General features: G+C 42.9%; 1 protein-coding gene across 8 annotated transcripts in view; it reads right to left on the minus strand.

Annotated features, from left to right (window-relative positions):
• The window catches only part of AP2A2 (adaptor related protein complex 2 subunit alpha 2), a 106,999-nt gene extending 80,053 nt beyond the window's left edge, over window positions 1-26,946 (minus strand). For 4 of the 8 annotated variants that reach the window (XM_089778687.1, XM_075928223.2, XM_089778686.1 and 1 more), the window contains exon 1: window positions 26,766-26,945. In XM_089778687.1, the coding sequence (XP_089634813.1) occupies window positions 26,766-26,832 (67 nt within the window). In that variant the 5' untranslated portion in view covers window positions 26,833-26,945. Of the gene's footprint in view, window positions 1-26,765 lie in introns of all 8 variants that reach the window. The other 4 variants (XM_075928225.2, XM_075928224.2, XM_089778684.1 and 1 more) reach the window with 3 other exon arrangements.
• Between the last annotated feature and the right edge of the window lie 407 nt (window positions 26,947-27,353).

The raw sequence follows: 27,353 nt of genomic DNA on the forward strand, positions 1-27,353 counted from the left end.
CTGGCATTTGTATCTTTCCTCCCCCCAAGCTCGTCCTCCTTGCCCCTAGATTTCCCCCTGCTCTGCTGTACCTTCTGCCTTCTACTTTCCAGGGCCGGAGTCCGAACTGGAAGCTAGGCAATGCGGCACCAAATACTTTTAAAGTCCTGGGCACCGAATACTTTTAAAGTCACATCACGCCTGGGCATCTCCCCGGTCAGCTGGGAACGCTGCGTGCACAGGCAAGGGGAGCTGACTGAAGGCTGCACATGACAGAAACGATCCGGGGCCACGGGGGAAGGGGGAGAAGGGTTGGCCATATAACTCGCTGCCCATGCCAGGCGAGCCTGAGCAGTATGCGCTCGCTCTCACCCCGGCCCGGCGCCCCCCCCCCCAGTGTGGCGCCCGGGGGCAACTGCCCCCCTGGCCACCTCCTACGCTACACCTTTGCTCCCCTGCCACCTCCAACTTGCTACCTCTATCAAAGGCAGCAAGGGAGAGGAGGTGAGCAGGAGGTGACTAAAAGCTTGTTCCTCCCAGCACCCTCTCAGCAGGGCAGGCAGAGATGCAGTGGGGACCAGGCACGGCACCTCTACCTCTTATATGTAGTTAGAGCTGGGTGGCTCTACCTATCATAGAATACTAGAACTGGAAGGGACCTCGAGAAGTCATCGAGTCCAGTCCCCGGCCCTCATGGCAGGACCCAGTAACATCTAGACCATCCCTGATAGTTGCCTAGGGAGGTTGTGGAATCTCCATCTCTGGAGATATTTAAGAGTAGGTTAGAAACACACCTAATTCCAGTGTTTCACCATCCTACAGTTAGGAAGTTTTTTCCTAATGTCCAACCTAAACCTCCTTGGCTGCAGTTTAAGCCCATTGCTTCTTGTCCTATCATCAGAGGCCAAGGAGAACAATTTTTCTCCCTCCTCCTTGTGACACCCTTTTAGATACCTGAAAACTGCTACAATGTCCCCTCTCAGTCTTCTCCTTTCCAAATTAAACAAGCTCAATTCTTTCAGTCTTCCTTCATAGGTCATGTTCTCTAGACCTTTAATCATTCTTGTTGCTCTTTTCTCCAATTTCTCCACATCTTTATATTTATGAGAGACAATGCCAGAGCAGGATTAGCTCCATTCGCTGAGAACTAACCCCGCTGCAGCTCTGCAGTTTCCCCCCCACATCAGCTTGTTGATGGAAATTCCACTGATTAAACACAATTGAACATCCTTAGTGTTCACGCCAACTATAGTTACTTCCTATAATGCAACTGGCTGAGATTTAACTATAGAATGAGACTTGAGGTAATGCCTGCAGGTGAAGGAAAACAAATGGAAGAAGTGGCATAGACCATTTCAACTCGGACTGCAAATGTAGGCCAATAATTTCTACATTTTAGAAGGCAGCTTGGGTCTCTAGCTGCCTCTAGATTTTCAGGTAGCAGCAGAAGCCAGCACTACTTCTGCCCTCACACATGTGCATTTAGCTAGAAGGCTGTAACCAAGGCCCCATGATCTCTATGCAGCCACTTTGCTGCACCATTTATGGCACAATTCAAAAGTGCCACAAATTTAATGTTAAGCTACATGGAGCACCAAAAAAAAAAAAATCACTCAACAGCAAGGAAGGCAATAGGCAGTAATGCAAAAGAAGATAGCCAGACAACTGTTGGCCAGGAAACACTACACAGGGTAACTGGCCATGCAGATGAGGGAACAATAGCAAGGGAAAAGTTTTCACGATATGGTCTGCTTTGGGAGTTAATGGAATCCTAGGAGCCAATACAATTCAATCCAACTTTTAAACTTGTATTGAAATAAAATTTTGAGGAACTGAAAAAAAGTTTATAGCTTTTCTACAAGTTCTGCAAATACCTGAAAGTATAAGAATAAAGAAACACTCAGTTCTGCCATCAATACTTCTATTACATTAGAATAATGAAAGCACAGAATGGTACTTTTGTAATCTGTACCAACAAAGGGAAACAAAGTACAATTACATAAAGCTAAGTATAGCGCCACTGGGGTAATCTAACTATTCCTAATGAGGTCTCCGTTTATCATTTTGACAGTAGTAACTGTCAAGAGTTATTACGTGACTTTTCATGCTGTAAGACCCAGAGTCTTTATCAATAAGGTACACAGAGGCCCATTTATGCACCAAAATTGTGGTGAAGTCAAGGCAAATTGTGGGAGGGAATGCTTCCATTAGACAGTACAACAATGCAGCAAGACAAGTAGGCCAGAACACTGGCCTAACCACTACCTTTAAGAAAGGTCTGGGATTTTCATGCGTTTCATCCATAGCAGACAATCTTGGTTCTCAAGATACAATACTTGGGTGTTCTTTATCAATACACACTGAAATTATTTCGTGATATTTTAAATTTACCTGAACATTCACATTTAATGTAAGCCAAAAATGTAAAAGGTTACACAAAAACTTTTTTTAATTGTGCAGGAAAGCCTCCAATTTACTCTAGAACTGACAGCTCTCAGGTCAAAGCACGTTTCTTTGCTTCTTAGTAATCAGCTCAGACCTATTCCTGCCACTTAAACTCCATGTTTCTATATGACCTTTCAAAGCTCATTCTACAATCAGACTCACCACCTTTTAATTAAAGGATTTAATACTTTTGCTTTGCTATTTTTTCGCTTATTCCAGAATTTTTGGCAGATTCTGATCCACTCCCTAGACAGGTTTTAGATTACTAGTTTATTTCAATTTGTCATTCCACTGTTTGCTATTTGAATGACTCCCAACATATACTTCCTATTTTGTAGTAAATATGAATATGCACAAATTATTTACATCTTAAACTTCAAAGTCTTTTAAATATACATAGATGTCCCAGACATTCTCCAAAACTTTGTTTCAATATAATGAACGGCTAGCCATTCAAAAATATGCTAATTTATTTTAACAGACATTTTATACTACAGTAAGTTTTTAAAGGAACACTTTAAAGGTATTCTCAGACATGATAAAGGCAAATTTATGAACAAGGCATTTTTAAAGTAATCAGCAAAGTTTTAAATGGTTCCCTGTAGTTCTGGCAACCCAACCATTGCAACACAGTGTTAGTGAATGAGAACCTAATTTGCTCTGGGAAAGTATTGATTTATTTTGATGCTAAGGCTGAAAATAGACTAAAAATCTGATATCCTCAGAAATAAGTTTAAATAAGGCTTCTAAACCTAAGCCTTCTCAGTCTTAAGTGTCCCTTCAAACAGCTAGCTACATATCATTGTCCTCAAGAGAATACTGGACAATATTTCAACAGTAAGGACCAAATCACTGCAATAGAGCATATTTTTTCTAGCCACTTGATCTTCCAAGGCAATTTCAAAAAATGGCAGATATCTAGGGACATAACCTCAGCTCATGTAAATTATTCTGTGATCATGATTTCATCAAAAGAACAAAATCATGACAAGATGGCCTGACAGGAAAATTATTTAAGTAATTGGAATTAAAAATCATTGTAAGTGTTGGCAAATAAAATAAATATTTTTAAGGTTTAATGTATTGAAGTATGAAATGTGTGGAAATTGCCATAGTACAAAATTCTCCTTTAGAGAAGGATTCTGGTGTTAGCAATCCAACTTATTTCCAAATGACCATAATTGTGGGTAGAACATTAAAACAAAGCTAGTATTAATGTAAGTTTCAGTAACTACTGACAAAAGCTGCTGGCTCGTCACTTCTCTTTTACCAAGGGATGAGAGAAACGCTGACCTTTAAGACCTGAATCATAGAGTCACAAGAGATTTTGCACTTCCTTTGAAAGTTCATCTAGATAACTTGGCACCACTGAACACACACATCAGTCAGCGATCACTACATTTAACTCAGTTATGTATTTAAGTAGCCTTGATGTTTCTATAAGAGGAAACAAAATTAATACCTAGTTCTTGTGTAGGTTACTGTACTATGCTTTTATTTAAAAGTGAAAAATAAAGATTTGATAGAAGAATATTTTAAATTCAGATTCAAGAAAATGAACACTTTCTGTAACATTTTTAAATTAGGATTCTCGTCACACTTTAAACACAGAATTTAATCTCAACATTGTAGATCAGGGAAGTAGGGTAGGTGTGTGTTTACATTACAAAAATCAGAAATGAGACAGAAGGTTTAATAATTTGCTGAGGGGGCTCACAGAGCCTGGGGAACAAATGGAACTCGCCCCAGCTTCCCTGGGAGCTGCTGAAGTTGCCACCCTTCCCAGACACCCCAGCACGCCCTGATGCCTCTTGCACCCAGATGGGACAATTCACTCAACCTCCCTTCCCCTGTACCACACAAAAGTGGGAGCTGCAGGAACACAGGGCTTTCTAACGGAATGGTTTAGGAGCGCAGAGCCCTGCACCCTACCAGTGTTTGCACAAACCTTGCTTGCTCTGCCCCGGCATGTGGCTGGGAGACAGACAGGAGGGATCTGATCTGTCTCTGCCAGGCAAGGGGGATGTGGGGAGGGCAGGGGTTCTTGGTGAGTGAGGGTTTTTTTCCCCTGCAGAGTTGTCTCATTAGGTGAGGGGGCTAGATGTGGGGATCTCTATGAGAAGTGTGGAGGGGACAGGTAACTGGGGAGCGTGAGAGTTGTGGGGATCTCAGTACATTGGGGTGCCCCTTTCCCTGTGTGAGGATCAGCAGCTGTGTCAGTGGCCCCCTCCCTCCTGGCCACACTCTGCACCCTCTCCCTGGCCAGACACCCTAATTCCAGCCTACTTCTGCACCCTACCTCCCACCCAGATCCTGCACCCCCATCTCTATCCCACTTGCTGGCAGTCCTGTCACACTGAACCCCTTATTTTTGTCCTCACCCCAGAGCCTAAGGGGATCCACAAAATCCACTAACTCTGGAACCCCAGAAAAATAAACCCTGAACATCAGTCCTTCCTCGAGCCACATAGTGCTGGAGTGCCAGAGGAATGAGGTATCTCAGTGAGGTCTGGAGTTTTTTGCTTTTCACTTGTGTGGTCCCCAATTGATTTTTCCGGGGGTCAAAAAATGTTCCCTACTCCTGCCGTAAATAAACACTGACACCTTGTGTGTTGGACATAAATTAATATTTTACTTTATTTAAAATGAAGTTTGATAAACATGAGAAAGTTAAAATGCTTAATCTGTTTAATACTTTAAATTAAACCACTCTCCCTAGCTGTAGCACTAGCAAAATGGCACAGGGGTAATTATGTAATTAATTATGTGTTTCCATTAGAAACTGGTGGTCCATGGAAACCTGGACATTGAGTCAGATGGTCCACAGGCCAAAAAGATTGAGAACTACTGCCCTAACCCAATAGTTTTTACTGTAAACCATTTTGCCTAATTAGATGCCTAATCAGCTTTCTTAAGATATCTTCAGACATGGAACCCTCCAAAGAAACACAACATTAAACATCCACTGAACTCTGCTTTGACAACTCATTCTCTGCTAAGATGGAATGGTCTTAGGAAGCTTACACAATTTAACAGCTATTATCCTACAGTTCTCAAAGAGACCCATTTTGCATTTTTGAAGAGAAGGATAAAGGACCTTGGGATCGAAGCCAGTACTTTTTCTTAAAGTGACCCCATGTTGCAGGTAGAGATTCCAATTCAAACTTGCTAGCTTTTAGATGGTTGCTCGGGACAGAGGCGTGCCAAGGAGCAGCTTTGGCTTTAAGTATATGCTATATACGGTAAAGGCTTCATTAATTTTAATTAATGATTATAACATACACAGGGCCTATTAGGAAGTTGTTTTGTCATTAAGATCTCCACAGATTGTATAACGTAAACAGAAGCTAATACGGAACTGCAAGAATTCAACCTTTATTATTGGATTATGTTTTGGACATTTCTATAGGACCTTTTTTTTGCTTTGCTTTTACTCATTGTGATACTGTTTTGGCTTTTTATTTTGTCATCTCTATATCTGGCATTCAGTTGGACTACTTAGACAATTCCTGGTAAAGTTCCTTTGAATTTTTGCTCAATTTCCTTTGATTTGCATCTTAATGAATAACCATCTTAACTGTAATTGTGTAGGTTTTGCCCCTCTAACTATCAGCGTGTAGATGTGCTATAGTTAGATAAATTGGTCCAGTATGAGTTCACACAATCCAGTAGAGAGCACTTCAGTGTATATTTCTATATTTGACTCAGCCTAAAAGGTTTTGATTTCAAAAAATAATTTGCTGTCTTAAGACATTATTCTATATTACCAGCAAGACAGATTGGTATTCAAGTTCAATATGCTTAGGAATTTTAGCAGACTCATGTTTATTCTATAGGAACTGTCATAGCACAACTGAATTTTGGATAGCTTAACCAGCACACTGCACAGAAATTTAATGGAGAGACATTCTCTGGTTTCATAATCACCATTACACTCAGGTTACTCCAGACAAAGATATCAGTAAATAAGAACATAACAGCCATACTGGGTCAGACCAATGGTCCATTTAGCCTAGTATTCTCTCTGCTGACAGTGGCCAATACCAGATGTCCCACAGGGAGGGAACAACAGGTAATCCTCATGTGATCCCTCCCCTGTCACTCGCCTCCAAAAAACCAGAGGCTAGACACACCATTTCTACCCATCCTGGCTAATAGCCACTGATGGACCTAATCTCCATTAATATTTCTATGGCATTGACATCTAACCTTATCTAGCCTATTTGGGGGGGACCTGTACAAAAGAATTTCACATCTCATTTGAAAGATGTTTCCAGGCCTCTTCCTTAAGGAAATAACTGTTACAGAAGACAATATAAAAGATGGGAATCATGACACTTTCTTCCTGATCATGTGTTACCTAGTCCACTTTATACAGCTTTCGGCAGACCTAGTGAAAACCTGAGCCACAAAACCCTTTTGTGGCTAAATTCATAAGCATATTTGTGACCGAGATAGAAGGGAAATCAGGGTTAATATACAGGCAGTCCCCGACTTACGCGGATCCGACTTATGTCGGATCCGCACTTACGAACGGGGCTCTCGCCCCGGAGGTCGAGGTGGCGGATTGCTACCTGCGAGCTCCGGGGCGAGAAAGCCCCATTCGTAAGCTGCTCCGGTGCCCCTGGTCTGCTGGAGACCGTCTCCAGCAGACCAGGGGCACCGGGCGGGTTCCCGCGCTTCTGAGGCTTTGCCAGAGCGCGGGGAACCGCCGCTGCTGCCACTTCAGTCCCGGTGCCTGTGGTCTGCTGGGGACCGTCCCCAGCAGACCACAGGCACCGGGACTGAAGCTGCAGCCGCGGCAAGGTCCCGCGCCTCTGAGACTTTGCCAGAGCAAAGCCTCAGAGGCGCGGCACCCCGCTGCCGCTGCGGCTCTGCTCCCGTGTCCCTGGTCTGCTGGGGGGGGGTGCAGCTAGTGTGCCCCCCCCCCAGCAGACCAGGCTTTTGTTTTGGACCCTGGGGCAGAGCAGATGGGGTGCTGCTGGGTTGGTCCAGTAGCACTGAGGAGCGGCGCTACTGGAGCAACCCAGCAGCACCCCAGCTGCTCTGCCCCAGGCGTCCCCAAGTCAGCTTCTGCTGAAACTGACCAGCGCTGACTACAGGAAGCCCGAGGCAGAGTTGCTCTGCCCCAGGCTTCCTGGAATCAGCTGCTGATCAGTTTCAGCAGCAGCTGACTTGGGGACGCCTGGGGTTCTTAAGTTGATTCTGTATGTAAGTCAGAACTGGCATCCAGATTCAGCCGCGGTTGAAACTGATCAGTTTCAGCAGCGGCTGACGCCAGTTCCGACTTACATACAGATTCAACTTAAGAACAAACCTACAGTCCCTATCTTGTACGTAACCCGGGGACTGACTGTACTGTACGAAAGTCTTACTCAACAGGCAAGTTAGAAATAGAAAGATAAAGTGAAGTATAATATCTGTAAACATTTTTTTTTACATAATCATAGTTTTGATGGCGTCACTGTTACATGACAGGAGCAACTTGCTGTTCTCCCAATCTCAGGTCCTTCAGTTGCTGGAAATTTTGATAATACAGGTTGGATCTCTATGGTCCGGCACCCTTGGAACTGGGCCAATACCAAACAAGGGAATTTGCAGGACCGGGCAGGTCCAACCCTGCTTCTGGCCCCAGCTGACTCACTACTTTCAGCCAGCCGTGCTGCCAGCCCTACCTGGGCCCCTCAGCCCTGGGAATCCCCGCTGTGCCACCTGAACCCCCTTCTGAAGGCTTCCTAGCTGCATCACGGAACTTCCTGCTCTCCTTAAGCCCCTGCTGTTCTCCTGACTGGACCACCGAACCCCCTGCCACAGAGCTCCTTATGCTGCCTGAGCCCCCTGTCACATGGCTCTCGGCAGCATCACAGGATTCCCCATGCTGTCTGAACCCTCTGGCGCTGTGCTCCCCACATCGCCTGAGCCCCCTGCCCACCAATGGCCTCCCTGCCCTTGGGCTGTCTGGTGCAGGAACATCCGTGGTCCAGATGCCGGAACAAAGACTCCCAATTTAGGCAAGTACAACCTGTATACATTTTGTTGGAAAGGAATGCAGTTGGGTATCACCCAAAAGCTCTTACTCTCACAATCACAATGGTACCAAACATGGAAAAAGAATCACTTTAGAACAGTTGTGAGAAAATGTTTATAATTAACCATACATCTTTACTTTAATACAGGGTTGCACTGCTTACATAAAAAAGGATATTGATTTTTGATAAGGCTGACTTCCCTAGTGTTGACACAGGACTGAACACCTTTATTCAAAGTCAAGAGTGTTGTCTCCATCTAGAGCATCATTGCCAAATGTTTCTCACTGATCTTGTCTTTATTCTACACATCTTTGTACAAGGCAAGATGCTGGCCAAACATTTGAAAGGTGGTGTGCATCTGGTCTTCACAAAAACATTTGATTAGCTGAAGAACTGATAATAGACTATATGGTATTTCACACATAACTGGTATGCTCAGTCCACCCTCCAAGACCCATCCATGTTGGTTGTTTTGGATGTACTTGATCATCACAGAGCCACTCTATTGCTTGATAATTTGCCCTCTTGATAGCAAGTATAGTTTTTTCTCCATTGTCTACTTCTTGAAAAATCTGCCCCAATTCTCTCTTTGCAAGTATCACACTGTTGGTCTTAAAACTGTAAACTTAGCGTATGTACCTCTCCAGTGCAATTATGACTTCATTAGTGCTTTCAGCTAGTGTAAGCACCTTTAAAACTAGGAGTGTCTTTTAGAGGCTGAATCACATGCCTTCCAGTAAGTTAATTTGGTCACTCCAACTTAACCCTCCAGTAGTGTCACATTCTGAAAGCCCCAAAACCTGGTAGTTCAGAAATTTTCAATGGTCTGAATTAAAGAATTCGTCCTTGCAGACATACTGCAATTCTGTTCCTCAGCCACAAGGCACAAAAACAATCTTACAGAAATCTTGAATAGCATCTCACAGAAAGCACTAGAACATCTATCTCATCTACAAAAAATCTGGAAGTCAGTAGAATGCACTGATGGTATCCAAAATCATTTTAAAGTCAGCCTCTTCATCTGAGCTATGAAAAAACAACTGAATAATAGTAAGACAGTTTCATCATCATACCATATAACAACTAAATTCTTTGAGCAATTCTTCACATGCTGGATCATTTTTCTTTCAAAGTACATAGTTAACCCATCGTTTCTGCAAGTACGAGACAGCAGCTTCTTCACTGTAATACTGGAGATGTTTGTGGACTCTATTTTGTACTCAACAGGTGCAATACAATGGCGTCTCCTCTCCCTGATAACATTTATAATCAATTCCTTTGCATGTGTGTCCATAGGATCTTGACACTGTCAACGGTCCACTAAGTTCTTTGTAGCTTTATAATGAAAAGTTCAGCCAAATCTCAACAAGAGTTAATAGTTTCTAGTTTGTCAGGATCTTGTATTTATGCTAAAGTGCATCTGAATAAAGTACTAGTATTGTTATCAGTAGGTGATGGTTTAAGAAGAGCAGGCAAGATGTACATTAGTTTGCTTTTTGCTGTGCTTATATGCCTTGTTCTGTCTGATTTGAATATTTTTTCCATTTCAATTCCATTCAAAGCACATCGTTTTTACCTCTTAGTACTTAGCCTCCACATTAGCCATCTCCACCACTTTCCCTCTTAGTACTTAGCCTCCACATTAGCCATCTCCACCACTTTTCCATCTACTAAAGCCTCCTCAAGGCATTTCTGAATTCTGAGTCTTATCTGAAGTAAAAATTCAGGAGCAACTGATACGATATTCATGGGTATAAGCTGTTCGTTTATGCGACTGCTCAAAAGAAAGTCAAATGCCACCCAGCTGATTAGTAGAGTACCCACAGGTAGGTTTTGTTTCTACTTGTGATGCCCATTCCTCAATGTATATAAATTATTTTGCACATGGATGGAAAAATCCACATATGGTTGAAAAAAGTTAGAGGTGACATTGGTCATTGTACCCACTTAACCTATTCTTTTTAAGCACGTTTGCACCATACAGATTCTCACCTGTCTTGTGTTGAAACCATTCTTAATGGATGCTTTTGGACTTCCACAGTTTACCCTAAAAGAAGCAAGTGTTCTTCTCATAATGCGTGCAACGGGACATTGCACAAGACATGTCTTCCCACCACTGGCACTTTTGTACTTCCTCTCCAACCTTGCCAAATTCAAAGTTTATGGGTGCACATGAGATCTCACTGAGTGCTGTGTTCAACCAGGCTTCTTCAGCACCAACCAAAGAACCAGCTAAATCCTTTGTCTCCCTACTGATACGTTAAAATGACCAAGACCAAAGCAAGCACAATAATTTTATTATAAATTACTTAGGGATTGTGATTATGTAACAATGTATGTTATGTACAGGCATACCATTTTCACATGGATTCCACAAATTTCTGGCTGAGTGCGGACATCTTACCTAGTGCATCATTACAACTCAACATAGTAAAGTGATAAATAAAACCACAGATTCACCTCTTCTCGGTTTTGTGTTTGATAAAGTATAAATAAAAGACATTCAAAATTGAACATTTTCTCAAATATTTAGCTACATAATGGTTCCTGATCTGTTTTGTTTGGTACCCCTGTGCTCATGTTAGAAAGGAATTTCAAATGATATCCAGTGAGGCCCATTTCCAATGAAATTAGATCATCAAAACTGCCACCAACTAGAAGACCAGCTAATGTGATTTTTTTGGCCAAAGGAAAAGTAGACCAAACATAGGTTTGAGAACAGGAAGTCTGGAATTCCTCTTGTCCACTGACAGTGAACACAAGCTTTAAAAATTCCCCTGCAGTAACAGATCTTTGATGTCAGCCAGGTTAGAGATTAAAAGATAACTTTGTTTTACTGAAATACATAGAATGTTTTTTTACTCACCTCACCTGCCGTTGAGCAGCAACTTTGCACTTTGCAAACGTTTGTGTAAATGTGCAGTTAAAGTATCCATGTATGCTCTGCTGAATTGCTATTCTGATTATGCAACACAAAATGCCAACGTCTTTATGGCTGACCTTGAACAACGTATCCTCAGCTCTCACCCCAGTTATGCTACATCAATGACATCATCATATGGACCCATGAGAAGGAGACCCTTGAAGAATTTCACAGGGATTTCAACAATTTCCACCCACCATCAACCTCAGCCTGGATCAGTCCACATCAGAGATCCACTTCCTTGATACTACAGTACAGTTACATGACGGACACATTTCTACCACCTTATACCGGAAACCTACAGACCACTACACTTACCATAATACCTCTAGCTTCCATCCAAGGCACATTTCTTAATCTATTATTTATAGCCAAGCTCTAACAAAACCAGATTTGCGCCAGTCCCACAGAAAGAGACAAACACCTACAGGATCTATTTATATAGAGCATTCTGAAAACTGAAATACCTACCCAGAGAAGTGAAAACAGATTGATAAGAGCCAGAAGGCTGTGTCTACATTGGTGCGATCTTGTGCAAAATCATGCCAGTGTCGATGTAGCCGAAGAGTAGCCAGACATGAACTACTTCAAGACAGGCCAAGGAAAGAAAAAAGAATTCCACTTGTCATCACTTAAAGCCCACAACTTAAACCCCTCCAATGCACTATCAACAAACTACAACTATCCTGGAAAGTGACCCCTCACTCTCACAGGCCTTGGGGGAAAAGGCCAATCCTCACCTACAGACAACCACCTAACCTCCAGTAACTTCGCAACACTCCTCCATCATAATCACCCAGGAACTCACCCCTGCAATCAGCCCCAGTGCCAACTCTGTCCACACATCTACACAAGCAATTTCATAACTGAACCTAACCACATCAGCCACTACATCAGGGGCTCATTTAACTGCATATCCACTAATGTGATCTATGCTATCAAATGCCAGCAATGCCCCACTGCCATGTATATTGGCCAAACAGGACAGTCTCTACAGTAAAGAATTAATGGACACGAATCAGATATTCAAAAAGGCAACATACAGAAACCTGTTGAAGAACACTTTAACCTGCCCAGGGAACTCATTAATGGATCTCAAAGTCATTGTGTTGTTCCAGGCCAATTCCACAAGCCTCTAATTGGTTGGAACCCAACTTCATTTAGAAATCCAACTTGTATCAGAGAGGAATGAATAAAGATACTGACTGGCTCATACACTACCTTCCACATTGTAATGCCTTAACCAACCAACCAAACAATGGGTACTTATAGGAGGTGCAAATTGTTCTTATCAGCCTCTTGTAACTTCAACAATCCAATTCACTATTTTTTCTCTCTTTACCACCACCACCTCCCCACCTTCTCTTATTTCTTCTTGGAAGAGGGTTGTACCCACAAAAGCTCATGAAACCATCTACATGTTTTGTTAGTCTTTAAGGTGCTGCTAGACCATTCTTTGTTTAAGTTTTTCCAGTTACAGACTAACTCGGCTACCTCTCTGATGCTATTCTGAACAGTTATCTTTAAAATTCTGGCACCATGACACTGAAAACTATTCTTTCTAATCAGCAATGGAATAACACTAATGCCAAAACTACAGTAAGGATTAGCCCCTCCACAGAGAGCAAGTTATTAGCTTCATGAAGTATGATGCCAACTCCACCCGCTCCTTTCCCTAATCTGACATGCAGCTGGTTATCTGGCACAGCAGCAAGAAAAAAAAATAGCAGACCACACAGACCTGTAGAACCCCTAAGGCAACTGCCTGCATGGTGTTTATCTTCTTTGTAGCATGCCTTACTTTAGGTTCTATAAGTGCAAACTATGGGTGCATCCCACTGATTATCTGTGATGGTTGATTGGGTCAGTAACAGTACGGGCAAGCATCCCAATGCACTCTTCCCTTCACATGAATTCAAACTGGTACGAGATCTCTTAATGTCTAATAGAGATAAACACAAGCTTATGGGGTAGTTAATTCACTACTCAACTTCCCTCTTCCTTGTTGCCTTTGTATCAGAGGCAGTAAGGGGAGTGTGGTGAGCAGGAGCCAGTGCTGGGGGGGACCTGGCTTAACAGCTAATTGCCACCCCCACCCGGCACCGTCTCTGCAGCGGGTTGGGTTGGGTTGGGGCAGGAGAGGCAGAGGCACAGCAGGGAAACAGTGCTCTCGCTACATTTCAAAGGCAGAAGAGTAGCAGGGATAGTGTGCACACACACCCCTTATTGACTACTCAAATAGCTGATTAACCAAAATTCGACATCCCACTGAGGAGGAAGATCAAATCAAGATACGGCACTCCAGCTATGTTAATTACATACCTGGAGTCGATGCACCTTGATCTGAGTTTCCTCACCATCCTTACAGCGGAAGGCTGATGACAGCAAACACTCCTGTTGGCTTCCTTTACTCCTTTCAGGATCTGGAGTACTGGCCGTCAACAGGGGTGCCCTCTTAGTTTGATTTAGCAGGTCTGAACTAGACCTGCTAAATCGAACTCCAGAAGATCAATCGTGAAAGTGTTGATCTTCTGCTGAGTGAAGACATGGGCTAATTCTATATTAAGGTCTACCACATGTTAGGCAGTGTCAAATCAACAAGGACAGCTACACAATGTAGCAAGCATCCATGCAAAAAAACTAAAACAAACCCCACAGCTCCACTTAGCCTCCCTCCTCCCCCCACCCCGATACAAAGTTATGCACTGCAAGTGACTTTTTATAAATACTATGTTACAGAAGTGTCCTTCTAGGACCCATATCATTAGACTACATCCTACCTTTGGAGGGAATATACTCGACCCAAAAAGTCCTCATTTCCTGAAAGCCTATAGGGCACATGCCCCAAAGCAGTGGCTCCCAATCTTTTTTATGCCACCAACCTACAAACACATTCATAAACTTTTGGTAGACTGGCAACATTGTATTGGCATATTCATTATATGAATAATGAATATACAAACAGGTTGCCTAACCCCAACCCAGACCCTTGCTTCCCAGTGCCTAACATGTTTGACCCTCATACCCTTTAACCTCTACAGCCCATGCCAACACCCTCCTACCCCATGATCTCACCATGCCTTCACCCATCACCCTTTTGCCCTTTACCCACACCCCACCCCTGCATTCCCCAGAATGAGACTGCCTCCCTAGGGAGCATGACTATTACAGCTACAGGAGCAATGGGAGTGGATGGGAATTGCGAGTCTAAAAACACAATAAGTAGATGAGCACCTGGTGCCTCCTGTGGTCAGGTAGCATTCATAGGTAGCATAGTTACACCAGTTGCTGACTGTGTTTAATGTAAAAGTTACTATAATAATAGGCACTTCATATGTGTGATTACATGACAAGGGAAATCCCATATTTCCTGTGTTTCTAGCAGCAGCTTTGGCTGTCTTGTCTAGCTACATTCCATCAAGATGATACTGTAGTTGGTTAGGGTTACGGTTAGAGTCGGTGTGCACTTTAAAGTAGTACAATGTAATACAAGCTTCCATACTAAAAATATGGCTGTTCACAGTCTTCACTTTCAGGGCGGACATAGTATTTTTTAAAAATATTACTTCATGCCTCTATTTGGAAGAGTTGTGAGACAGGGAGATAAGTGTTGCTAATCACATTGAGAAAAAATTAAGCTTAAGAAACCTATGTTGCTGATTAGAAACATGAAGCTAGTCTTGTAAGACTGCCCCCTCTCCTCCGAGTGCCTTTAAAATACTGACAGCTATTTCTAAGGCATTGGCCTGTGTGGCCATATGTTGCCGAAGCCCAACAGGTCTAAGACAAGAGAAATTTAACAAACAATTTTACCTAAGTTATTCAGATTAGTTAAGGTAAAACCCTTCAGCAGCTCCTCAGCATCACTATTCACCGTTTACTATAGCACCCTAGCAAACAGATGGAATGTTGCTTTTACTGGAGAAGCATGTCAGAACCAGTTGTCAGGATTAAGTAACTGAAATGCCACTCTCTCCAATTTCTGATAACTGAGCAATAGAATCACAGTACCATAGGAAGACAAAGTCTGCATTTCAAAAACACAAGACTAGCAAGCCTATGCAAGGATAGCTGCAACAAGAGTGCAGTGTTACAGTAACATTTTAGAGTTGGAGCTTGTCTACATAATGCACTACAGTGGAGGAGACAGGGAGGTGACCTCCTAATTACACCAATATGCTGTGCATTAATTGGTCCACACAGACTTTGACACCCTACTGTAATACAGTGCTCTGTCTAAATTTAACTTCCCTAGTGTGTACTAACCCAATAGTCAATGGGATTTCCATGGACTAATCAATTAGTCTATAAGGGTGCCTCTGCCTTTAAACTGTAGCAAGAGCCCTACCGGGCTACTGCTACAGTTTAAAAGCAGAAGCCCCATAGGGAGTGGTCCCGTGCTGGGGACTGGTCCTGTGCTCCCTGCGGTGCCTGAGCCTTTGAAAGGTACAAGAGCCCCAGTTCCTGCTCCCCACTCCCCTTGCTGCCTCTAGCAGAGGCAGCAAGGGGGGGAAGCAACTAGTTGCATCACTAGCACTCACTAGAGAACATTCGTGCACTCCAGCAGAGTCTACTTGACCAAGTATAACACAGCTCATTATTGTGCTTTAGAAATCACCCTTCCGTACAGTGCATTTACTCCCTCCCCCAGTCTAGACAAGCCCTTAAACACCTGAAAGTATTTGGAGTCAGAAGGAGGACTACATTATCCCACAATTCTGAAATCTGATGGGTTATTTCCATTTGAACAGGAAATGTAGGTCTCCATAAAGTGGTCCAAAACTAAGTAAATACTTGTGATCTAAAGCTAGATTCCTTAGATATAGTATACTCTGTTGTCTACTGTTATCAGATCTGTAATGAAATGAAGCTGTTCCATTCAGAGCTTTTTACTAACTACCTTGCATCACCTCTCATGCCCAGAATAGGGATGTAAGCAACTATTCGAGCAGTCGACTATCTGATACGCTTAGGCTTATCGGGTAGTCAAGTCACTACTCGACTACTTGCTCCTCTCTTCCCTCCCTCATTCCCCCCACACCCTGCCTCTCTATGAGCTGGCTTAAAAGCCAGTCTGCCCCTAGCACTGTCTATGCAGTGCAGGAGAGGGGGGCAGGGGAAGCAAGGCTGGAGTGTTCCTGGAGCCAGTACAAGCCCAACTCATGCCACCCACACCACCACCTAACCCCAAAGCAGCTCTGCAGTTTAAATGTAGTAAGAGCCAGGCTGCCTACATATCCAGTTCCTACTGCATTTAAACCGCAGAGCTGCAGCAGGGATAGCAAGCACTCCCCTTATTGGCTAATCGAGTAGATCCATCAACTACTCGATTAGCTAATTAACTACTAGTTAACTTCTCTAGTCCAGAAGTAAAAATAGATTCCATAAGACCTATCAGACAAAGGACAATAGTAGGGGCATTTTAGAACATGTTCTATGCAATAAGTTGTTTGTAATGGCTTTGTTTTCTTTCACAGGTACTTGCTGCCTTGAACTTTCATTTTTCCATCAGCAATCAAGAGGGTGAGGATTCATGGCTAGCTGCTCCGTGTCTGTCAGATTTGCAGTGGCCAGCTGCTCAGGTAGCCCTGCTGAAGTAGTCTCCAGGTAGTCAGATCAGTCACCACTTTGGCAGGCTTCCAGGCAGCAGTCCGCAGCTAGCCAAAGTAGCCACTGCTTCAGCAACCTCCAGACAGCAGTCAGTCTGCAGTTCCTGGCAGTTGGTATTGCTGGCCTCCCACACCAGCAATAGCCCTCTCCTGGGAGACAAACCCCCTTAAGAGCCCTCCCCTAATGTACAACTACAGAGATTAATTATAAGCCTGGTATTATAGAGTGACTAGGTATGAGTCAGTATATTAAGCAAGGTATCTGAATTTTCTTCAAAGTTGCCATCAGAACATTGCTACTATAATTTGTGTCTAAACAAGAGTTAACATTTAAAATAGCACTGTTAAACATATCGCAGGGGACAATGATAAGAGACAGCATGGATAACTTGAATAATGTGAGTTTCCAATTTTACCATTTTTAAAGAAAAAAGGTAAATATTTATATTTTTGGAAGTGTTGTAACTTCTTGTTTGACACACTACCTTCACAGCTGGAAGCCCAAAGTCTGAATTTGAATCAAGTCACAACTTAAGCACATTTGATGGGCCCATGTGTCAAATTTAACTTTAAACCAACTGGCCAAATCAAGAGGAGTTAAGCATGCTTTATGTCAGAAGTATATCAGGGGATGCTTGTATACCGCTTGACTGCATTATACCATGCTCTAGCAAGAGCTGAGTTTTAAGTGCAGCAAGTAATTTTAACGAGACAAAGTTCACCTTCATACTCCAAACTTTAGCAACTGCTCACAATCATATGATTAAACTGTTCCTGGACTTATCACATGTAAAATTCAGTAATCCTTCTCTAACAGATCTTTTATGCCAATATATGTATTTTACTACTCAGAATTTAATACATTTAACGAGTAAACGAACTGTTCTTAATTATTCATTTAGAAGACTCCATTGTCAACAGATTTGGCAATCCTATGTTTAGTATCTCATGCAAGTCCAAAATTCATTTCAGACTCAATTTCTGATTCTCCAGAATGTTATGGGGGAAAAAATTAAAATTCTATACGTCACATTAATCATTTGTAAAGGATCATTATCATTTAAACAATTAGGATTCAAACACATTAACTCCATATTAAGAGCCTCTTCTCAAACTACAAAATGTCTCCCTATGCTTAACAGCCCACCTCACAAAACTGTATTTGTACACTGACAGCATACAATCATGCTGAAAATGGATCCTCAGAAAATTGTGTAGAAAAGCTCTATTTTTCATTTGACAGTTCCACATACACTAATTTCCTGGGAAAAGACTGAGCTCCTCTTTGAATAGCTATCCTAGCCTCAAACCTGTTGCTAGGATAACAGGAGAGATTCAGCATCTCCTCTGGAGAGTAAGGTACAGAACAAGTTAACAGAGTGAGAAGCCCCACATTATGCAAGAACAATTGGAGGACTCCAGATTATAGTAACTAAAGTGAAGATGGCAGGATACAGAAAAACTAATTGTGGTAAGATGCTCTTGGGGTCAAGGTATCAGACCTCAGCTCAGAAGAGGAGTACAATGCATAGCTAAGCCAAAAACTATGACCTTAGGAATGAAGCTGTGCCATGCTTTACAAAATATAAAATAGAGATATTCTCCTGTTTTACAGGGATTTTCTTAGGGTTAATTTTTGAAGTGTTTGGCTAATATAGTGCCATGGGCCCATAAGTACCTAACTAAATACTTTTTGATAAGGCTGGATCTATAATTTTAAAGAATCCTTCCACTATTGTCGGTCCACTGTTACTAGAGTTAATACAGAGCAGCCATGGACATTTGTAGTCTCTAAACAAAGACAAAAATGCTTGTCTGAGGTCTACAACAATATATCTGCTATTGGTATAACTGATCAAGATGTGCTCATGCTAGACCAGTGGGATATTACCTGAAATTTCTTCAGAGATAGGGTTTAAGGTACTCAGTTCACACAAAGATTTGACATAGTAAGTTATCAGAAGTACATTAACTGAATATTTTCTTGAACTAATTTTTAATGTCTGCCAACCTACTTCAGTAAATCTCTAGTTTTGCAAGAAATGTTGTGATCTGATATTGTGCACAGAACACATTTAACAGATATAGTAAACAAGCTTCTTAATGTAATATTCAGTGTTTCATGCATTAGGAGTTTGCCTAGAATTTGAGTTTTATTAAGTCTAGAAAATACTGAATAGCTAGCTATTCAACAAGTACCATCTGTCCTGGTTGCTAAGTGAGGCAGGAATCCATTGAAAAAAATAGTATGCAATCACAGTTAAATATGCCATCATACATATTCATATGGAGGTAAATTAAGGCTGCAGACAACCTTAATACTTTTCTAATCTCGAGTGCCTGATTTTCCTACCTCAATGTTGTAGTTTGTTGGTATGCATTTCTTTCAAAGTTTTAAAAAGCAAAGTGAAAATACAAAATATCATATGGAATCATACTGGAACCTTCCAAAAGTCAATAGCAAGATTAGCACCTTTAGAGCCATAGTACAAACCTGCACCTATTAAGGACAGGCAGCACTAGCAGACTATTATCCTTCATGGATCAGCCTCTAGAGAGGTGAGACACTTCCACGGGAGGGTTCAAGCTATTTGCTAACAGCTTTGGAAGGCTAGGGCTAAGGAATCCTAGGTTCAGTATCAGGTTCTGGAGGAATGCACTCAGAAGTAGGCAAACAGTATGCAGGCCATCCCTTCTGCCTCCGCAGCTTACCCCTCCATTCCAGCAGCAAGGGAAACTCAGACCACAATGATCCCAGCAGCAAGAAAACCAGTAAACCTCAATTTTCAGAGGCTGATGTCAAGTTTGAATGGACTCCAGAGACAATATATAGCATATCTGAAGTCAGTGTCGATCCCTCAATCAAAGGCACTAGAATTTCTCAGCAGTATTTAAATTTAATATTGGCAAAAATATTTCCTTAAATTCATCCTCAAGTCATCCTGCATGGAAAATTTGAACCTAATTAATTTTAAAAAATTAGGAAGTTTTAAGAACTATTTTTAGTTGCTTATAATGCTTGAGATTCCAAGTTATTCTAATATGAAGCCATGGTCTGAAGTATTACAATGTGTAAGAGATATTCTTGATCTTTTTAAAATAGTGTTTCAAGAAAACAAAATGGGGGAAAAAATAGTCTAAGTTGTCACCATACAATTGGGGAATGCTGAAGGGGACTATTACATCGTTAACAGAAGATTAATTTTTTTTTTGGCGGCAATATCAAGGATTACTTAGCCCAAGAGAAAAAAGTTAGTGTTTGAGGTAGGAATGTAATAGTGTAATATAAAAGCTTAAGAGCTAGTGTCTGTGCCTCCACTAAGGCTACATCAAGACTTCAAGCCATTTTCGAAAAAGAGCATCTAGATCACAACCAGTACTTTCGAAAGAGAGAGCACCCAGGCAGTCTGGATGCTCTCTTTTGAAAAAAGCACAGGTTGTATTACATAGCGCCTTTTTTCAAAAGAGCACTTTCAAATAAAGGCGTTCTTCCTCGTAAAATGAGGTTTTCCACAGTCAGAAAAACTTTTTTCGAAAAAAACCTGTAGTCTAGACATACCCTAGTTACTGCATCAGTTTTGCACTCTTGATACACATTTCATATTGTGTCTGAGAGCAGAGACTTTTCTGCCATTTTGTATGTTAATGACAACATTAAGGAAAAAAGCTATTCCCTCTCCCAATTAAAAAAAAACAGGGAAAACAGATGGCATAAAGTAAAAGAGAAAACACCTAATTATGAAAAAGTAATGACTGTGCCAATCCTTGCATAAACAGATCCCTTTAAAAAAAAGTTATAGGCACTCTTGAAAGTTTTACTCAAAAAGTAGATGAGCCAACGAATTGACAACACTTAAAACTTCCTAAAAATGCAATAGTCACTAGATAGCTGAAGAAACTCTCCTTCATTGTGTAAAGTTTCTTCAGTTGCCACCCCATTTCCAGTCTTTTTCCTTGACAAGGATTACCAGGGCAATCAACCAAATTCCAACAATGCTGACATCCACTATCATCATATACCCTTGAAATCAGAGTTAAATTTAGGATGTGACAGCTTAGTATACTCTGACTACTGGCAGAGGTTACAAGATGTTGGCAATGAAACTAGTGCCATTGCCAACAACACACTCATGGCATCAGCTTTATCTCAACTTCTAGCAGAAGAAATAACTGACCTTCAAGACACTGTGATGCTTATCAGTAACTGAATGAAGAACTGACAAACAGAATGTAAGCAAGATAGAACTTGCAATAATGAAAAAGGAAAATGCATACAGAAACTACAAGACAATGTCATTTCTACCACGAGTTCTGATCTATATTTGTGAATATAGTACAAGCCCCCAAGATCCTACTGGACTCATCACTAATTATGAATATCCAGGCAGAAATTATAACATTCTTATGGAATTATGTTCTTTCTTCTAGGATGAAGTTCTAACCATACTGACTTGTGTTAATCAGCTCTGGATCAGATTATTACAATTCACTGTATTTGTGGTCAAGGGTACAGGCAATGAAAAAAAATACATGCGGACTTTAGCATCCTTAACAAGAAAGGCCTGTGAAAAATATTACAATCGTATTGTGCCCCCATTACAGAAACCCAGTTCACTTTCAACAGGAATTCAAACCCCTGATTTTAATCTTTTAAGGCCCTGCCAATTGAAGGCCTAAACACCAAGTTTAATTCATAACCAAAGTTTAATTTGCAGCCAAACACAGCTACACTCCCGAGGAACAATGCTTACATTTTTCATATCGACATTTCCAATATCCAGAGAAAAGTACTCAATCTAGTCTGCTTCTCCACTTCAGAAGAAGTGCCTTCCAGAAGACAGGGCTGAACATGAGTTTTGCTGTTTTCAGAACACATTGTAAGGCCATCTTTTTACAGTCATAGCCACAAAAGATGAGTATTACAAGGGAAAAATGTATTCAAAGCTGGAAAACCCCAGAGATGTGACGAACAAAGTCCACTGTGGAGAACTCTAAGCAAACATTACTATAACTGACAGCGATAAGTAACAGACAAGGTAGGTGAGACAGTATCTTATATTGCACCAACTTCTATTTTATTCAACAGTGGTAAGTGAAATACTTAAAGTGACCATTACTGCTTTATTTGTCAAGGCAATCTTCATTTGAATTATGCACTTCTGTATTACATTTTGCTTACTAATAGCAAGCAGAATGATACAGTATTCAACATTTAATACTAGGAAAAACATCTAGTACTGTATATCACTAGAGCCTTCATATAGAAACACTATTGCAGCTATGAATAAGGTATAAATAGTAAGCTCAGTCTTCATTAATTTAAAGCAGCATCTGTACAGTAAGTAAAAACCTGTCTGAAGAGCAAGAGGGTGAATTTTATTGATTTTACTACAAACTTACATGTTGCAATCTAGTACATGCAGCAAATATACGTGAGGCCTTTTTATTTCTCTTCAACTTGGTGCCAGTGAGGTTGATGACAGTGAGGATGTCTGTCTATTAGCATCATAACACTGTCTTGGCACAGAGTCTAGAAACGATTCATAATATTACAAAGACGTTTATACATTTAAATTCAAGTCTTTGTGCAAAACTAACAGGGCTAAATCATATTAGCTTATATAGAAAACTTAGTGAGACCATTAATTTTCTCTTCTATGTTTCATCTGTTCTGGGTTCCATTATCACCAGCTTGACTTTTCTTGTGGTCCACTAAATGCACCCAGATAAAAAGGAAAATGTTACCTGTTCTCAGAATATGGCCTATCATAACAAATCTTTATGAAGAACAGAATAGTAGCACCATTGGACAATTACCTGAAAATAATCAATTTTAATAATACAGAGACCTCAGTATTAAGAATGATAGCAGTTATATTTGGTGTTAAACTGTGGGAATTCAGTGACATTTATATTAGGGATATTAAATATCAGTTAATTGAATAATCAAGTAACCTCCTGAAATTTTATTGGTTAGTTGACTATTCTATAGTCCCCCGGGGTGGGGCCGGCAACCACTGTATCAGAGGCAGCGTGGGCTGCCAGGCAGGGGCTGATCCACCAGGGGCTGCCAGGCAGGGGCTGATTCACGAGGGGAGACAGTTTAAAAACCAGCTCCCCCTTGTGGACCAGCTGCCTGTTGCCCCATGCTGCCGCCTCTGATAAAGAAGCAACAGCACAGGGTGGCAGCAGCCCCTGCCTAAGGGGGAGTCTGCGCTCCTGGACCCGGTGCAAGCTGGAATTGAGCTGGGCTGTCTGCCCGCTCACCTGGCTCTTAATATACTTTAAATGAAAAGCCACAGCAGGGGTAGGTTCTAAACCTAGCATGAGCCAGAACTGAGCTGGGCTGCTGGCCCACCTACTAAGAAAAATTACTGGCAAGGGTGAGGGAGGTAAATGCATGTAGTCCATAGTATTAACCTATAAACTTTTGCTTATTGATTAACCAGTTAATCAACTACATTATTACAAACCTAATTTATATGGGACTCTTAAATTTCCCAGGAAATCTTTAACGTACAGTTGAAAAGGGTGCACAATATACTCAATGAAATATTTGAAAATCTGTTTACAACTCATCTTAGACTCTGCTCTCCTAGTTGCTTAACATCCATTACCACATTATCTGAGTGTATCGTGGTTACTCAATGTACTTATGTTCATATCAACCTGCAAGGTAAGGAAGTACTAATAACCCCATTTTACAGATGAAAAGAGGACGCAGAAGGATTATATGGATTTTCCCCATGTCATATAGGAATCTTGGGGCAGGAATGGTAATTGAACCTGCATTTACCCCAAGTCGCAGGCTAGTTTGATAACCACTAGACCATCTTTCTTCTCCAGTTGCAAGCTAGACATCCTAAGTGTCATCACTATACAACAAATAGCTTGTTATTTTGTTTATATATTAGCTCTACATTAGAGATGTCAATGTGTAGTCAACTATATGATTAACCAATAAGCCTAGGCTTATTGGTTAATCTTGTTGACTACATGCATTTGCCCCTGCCCTTGCAACCTCTGAGGCAGCAAGAGGGGGGAGAGCCGGTTTAAAAGCTGGTTCTCCCAGCACCAGCTCTGCAGTGCCACCTGCCCTAACCCACGTTACTGCATGTCAGAAGCAGCAGTGCAGGGGGGAGGGGAAGAGGCTGCCACAAAGCAGCCTCTGTCCATGGCGGGCCCAAGCTCCCCATGGACAGGGGCTGGTGCCAGAGCAGCCTCTGCCTGCGATGGGCCCAGGCTCACCATGAACAGAGGCTGCTCCGTGGGAGACAGAGCAACCTCTGTCCAAGGGGAGCTCGGACCCCCCATAGACATGCTACTGCCTCGGAGTCAGAGGCAGCAGCACAGGGTGGCAGGGAGCTAGTTTTTAAAGTGGCTCTCCTCGCGGACCAGTTCCTGCCTGGAACCCCATGCTACTGCCTCTGATAGGTAGGCAGCAGCAGGGTGCTCCCTGGGAGTGAGGCCAGAGAACACTGGCTGCTGACCCTGCCCCCTGGGGTCTATAGAATAGTCAAGTAACTGATAAGAATTTGTGTGGTTACTCAACTATTCAATTACCCAATATCTAACATTGCTACTATACATCCAATCTTACTTAATGACCATGTTTCTCCTATTTTCATCTTACCCACACTCCAACTGAGCCATTCTTCCATCCCTTGCCTCCATTACCACTCATTGCATTTTGTCTCAAAAATATGAAGTGGGTGGGTTTTCCTTAGTATTTTAGATTCAGTTTATCAATATGGAACATGAAGAGAATCATTTCAGCTGCAGAAATGAGCACCAGCTTTTTAGTTATCATGGATCCCTAGAGTTTTGGTCATATTCACTTACCACATGCAAAGTTTAATTTCTTCCAGTCATGGAATTATGGTTTTATGCAGCTCTGATTGTGAAATATCATATTGCCTCTCCTCTAGTCTGCATATATGTAGCACAAGCCACAATTCCTAATGTTTCTGTAAGCAAATTAGCTATAGTCAAAAGAAGATAAACTGCTTCCATGATCCCATTAGTTCATCAGTATCATGGAGGAATATTAAAGTAACACTTTCATTGTGAGGGAATTTCTTATAAGGAAAGTTTTACCTAAGTTATTAACACTTCAGCTTAACACATTGGAAGACTGATTGATATCTGACTAACAATGACTAATTTTGTAGTTAGGAGTTCTCATGAACATGCTATGTTTGATTGCAAACATTCTGAAAAGAGTTACCTCTGTGCTTCAATCCAATGCCCAAGGTCACATAAAGGGAAAAGGTGGGGGCAGATGGTGCATGTTAAAGAAAAGTCTGAATTCTTTATCAGACACAGCAGAGTATGTGTGCATGTGTGTGTGTCTCACTCACTCACACCCTCCCTTGCCATCACCCCAAGGCACAGTTTTCTTTTCATGACTCTTTTCACCTCACCCTGGATCTTCCCAAAGATCAGGGATAAAAGCTCTGCCTGCATGTTACATTTAACTAAAATAGATTTTTTTTAAATCAATTTAGACTGGCAAAAAACACCCTTTGCAGGCAAAATTAAACTGGCCTACAACTGATTTGATTTAGCTTAATTCAGTAATATTCTGAATTAGGCTAAATTGCATAACATTAAAATAAAACAGATTTAAATATGTCCACAGAGGCTGTTTGGCTGTACCTGTTTAAACCAAATGAAAGATAGACTTGAATTCCACTACCACAACCTTTGCTCTCAAACAAGGCCAAAGCCTCTCTCCACAACACACTGAACACTCCTTTCCATGGGCTGAATGACAGCATAAGAGCTGAAGTGACCCCCCCCCCCCCCCACCACCACCACCACCACCCAATCCCACATTTTACTCACACAACCAATAACTCAGTACAGGTACTAACCATCACCCGAATGAGATTGTCACACTCAGCACAAGTCACTAAGAAAGAAGTCAGAGGACATAGCAGACCTTGGAGACCTCAAAACAAGCCTGCATGTGGCAGGGAGGAGGAGAGGACAGGCCAGACACCCACTGAAATAGACACACTAGCATCATAGAAACCCTCCAAACCCACCGACAGAGAGTAGTTTATCCCCTGACCACACAGCACTCTTCCCCATACAAGCCAAGCCCTCCCAGCATGAACACCCCCTGCAATCTGCCTCCCCTCTTCAGCACAGCTGCCCCCCATGGGACAGCCCCCTGCTAGTGCCCCCAGCAACCTCTCCCAAATCCCCCTCTAGCTAAGGCAGCCACAACTCCACCCAGATCACCCCCTGCTCCTAGGGCAGCTCCCATTAGTGCCCCAGAAGCTCCTCCCAAATCTCTCCTCCTCCCCCCACCTAGGACAGTCCCTACTCCCCCCAGATGACCCCCCGCTAGTGCCCCCCCAGCAGCCTCCCCATGATACCCCCGCCTAGGGCAGCTCCCAAATCACCCTCCCAGGGCAGCTCCCGCTAGTTTCCCCCCCCCAACAGCCCCCACCCATTATACCCCCGCCTAGGGCAGCCCCTCCGCCAATGACCCCCCCCCCCCGCCTAGGGCAGCCCCTCCCCCAGTGACCCCCCCCCGCCTAGGGCAGCCCCTCCCCCAATGACCCCCCCCCCCCCGCCTAGGGCAGCCCCTCCCCCAATGACCCCCCCCCCCGCAGGGCCCCTACTAGTCTCCCCCCCCCCCAACAGCCCCTCCCCCAATCGCCCCCCCCCCCTTCCGGGCAGATTCCCCCAATCATCGCCCCCCCGCCTAGGGCAGCTCCCGCTAGCCCCTCCCCCGAGCAGCCACCGGAACCCCCCCGCCGCACTCACAGTTCCGGATGTCGGAGATGAAGACCGCCAGGCCCCGCATCCCGTCTCCCTTCGACACGGCCGGCATCTTGGCCCAGCAGCTGAGCCCGGAGCCGTCAGCACCACGGGACCGCTACAACCGCCGCCGCCTCTGCGCTCCGGCTCTTCAGCCGCCGCCCGGCTGCGCAGGCGCGGGACCGCCCAGCAGGCAAAACAAGGTCTGACGGGGAGGGGGGGGGGCAGTGAGAAGGGGAGCTGCAGCGCCCCCTGCTGCGTAGAGAGGGGGAAGGTGAGCCACGGAGGCAAACGGGTTAGGAGGCTAAATACCCACAGCCCCTCCTGCCACTCTCTAGGTGAGGGTAGCTTATTGCAAGGTCCGGACACTGGAGCGCCACAGCGGTACCTGATCACCTGCGAGCGGTATCCAGCGCTGAAGGGCAGCGCTCTGTGGCTGGAAACTTGTCCCTTTCATCATCACTGGTCTTCTAATTCATAACAGATATTACCTTACCTTGTCTTGCTGGTACCAGACCCGGGAATTCACCTTCCTACCCCCCGCTGGACAGCGTTGTGTGGTCCACATTGGCCTTTGCATCAGTATTTATTATT

This window comes from Pelodiscus sinensis, chromosome 5 (assembly GCF_052426305.1).
Source record: "Pelodiscus sinensis isolate ZL-2025 chromosome 5, ASM5242630v1, whole genome shotgun sequence".
In the NCBI taxonomy this organism is placed as follows: domain Eukaryota; kingdom Metazoa; phylum Chordata; order Testudines; family Trionychidae; genus Pelodiscus; species Pelodiscus sinensis.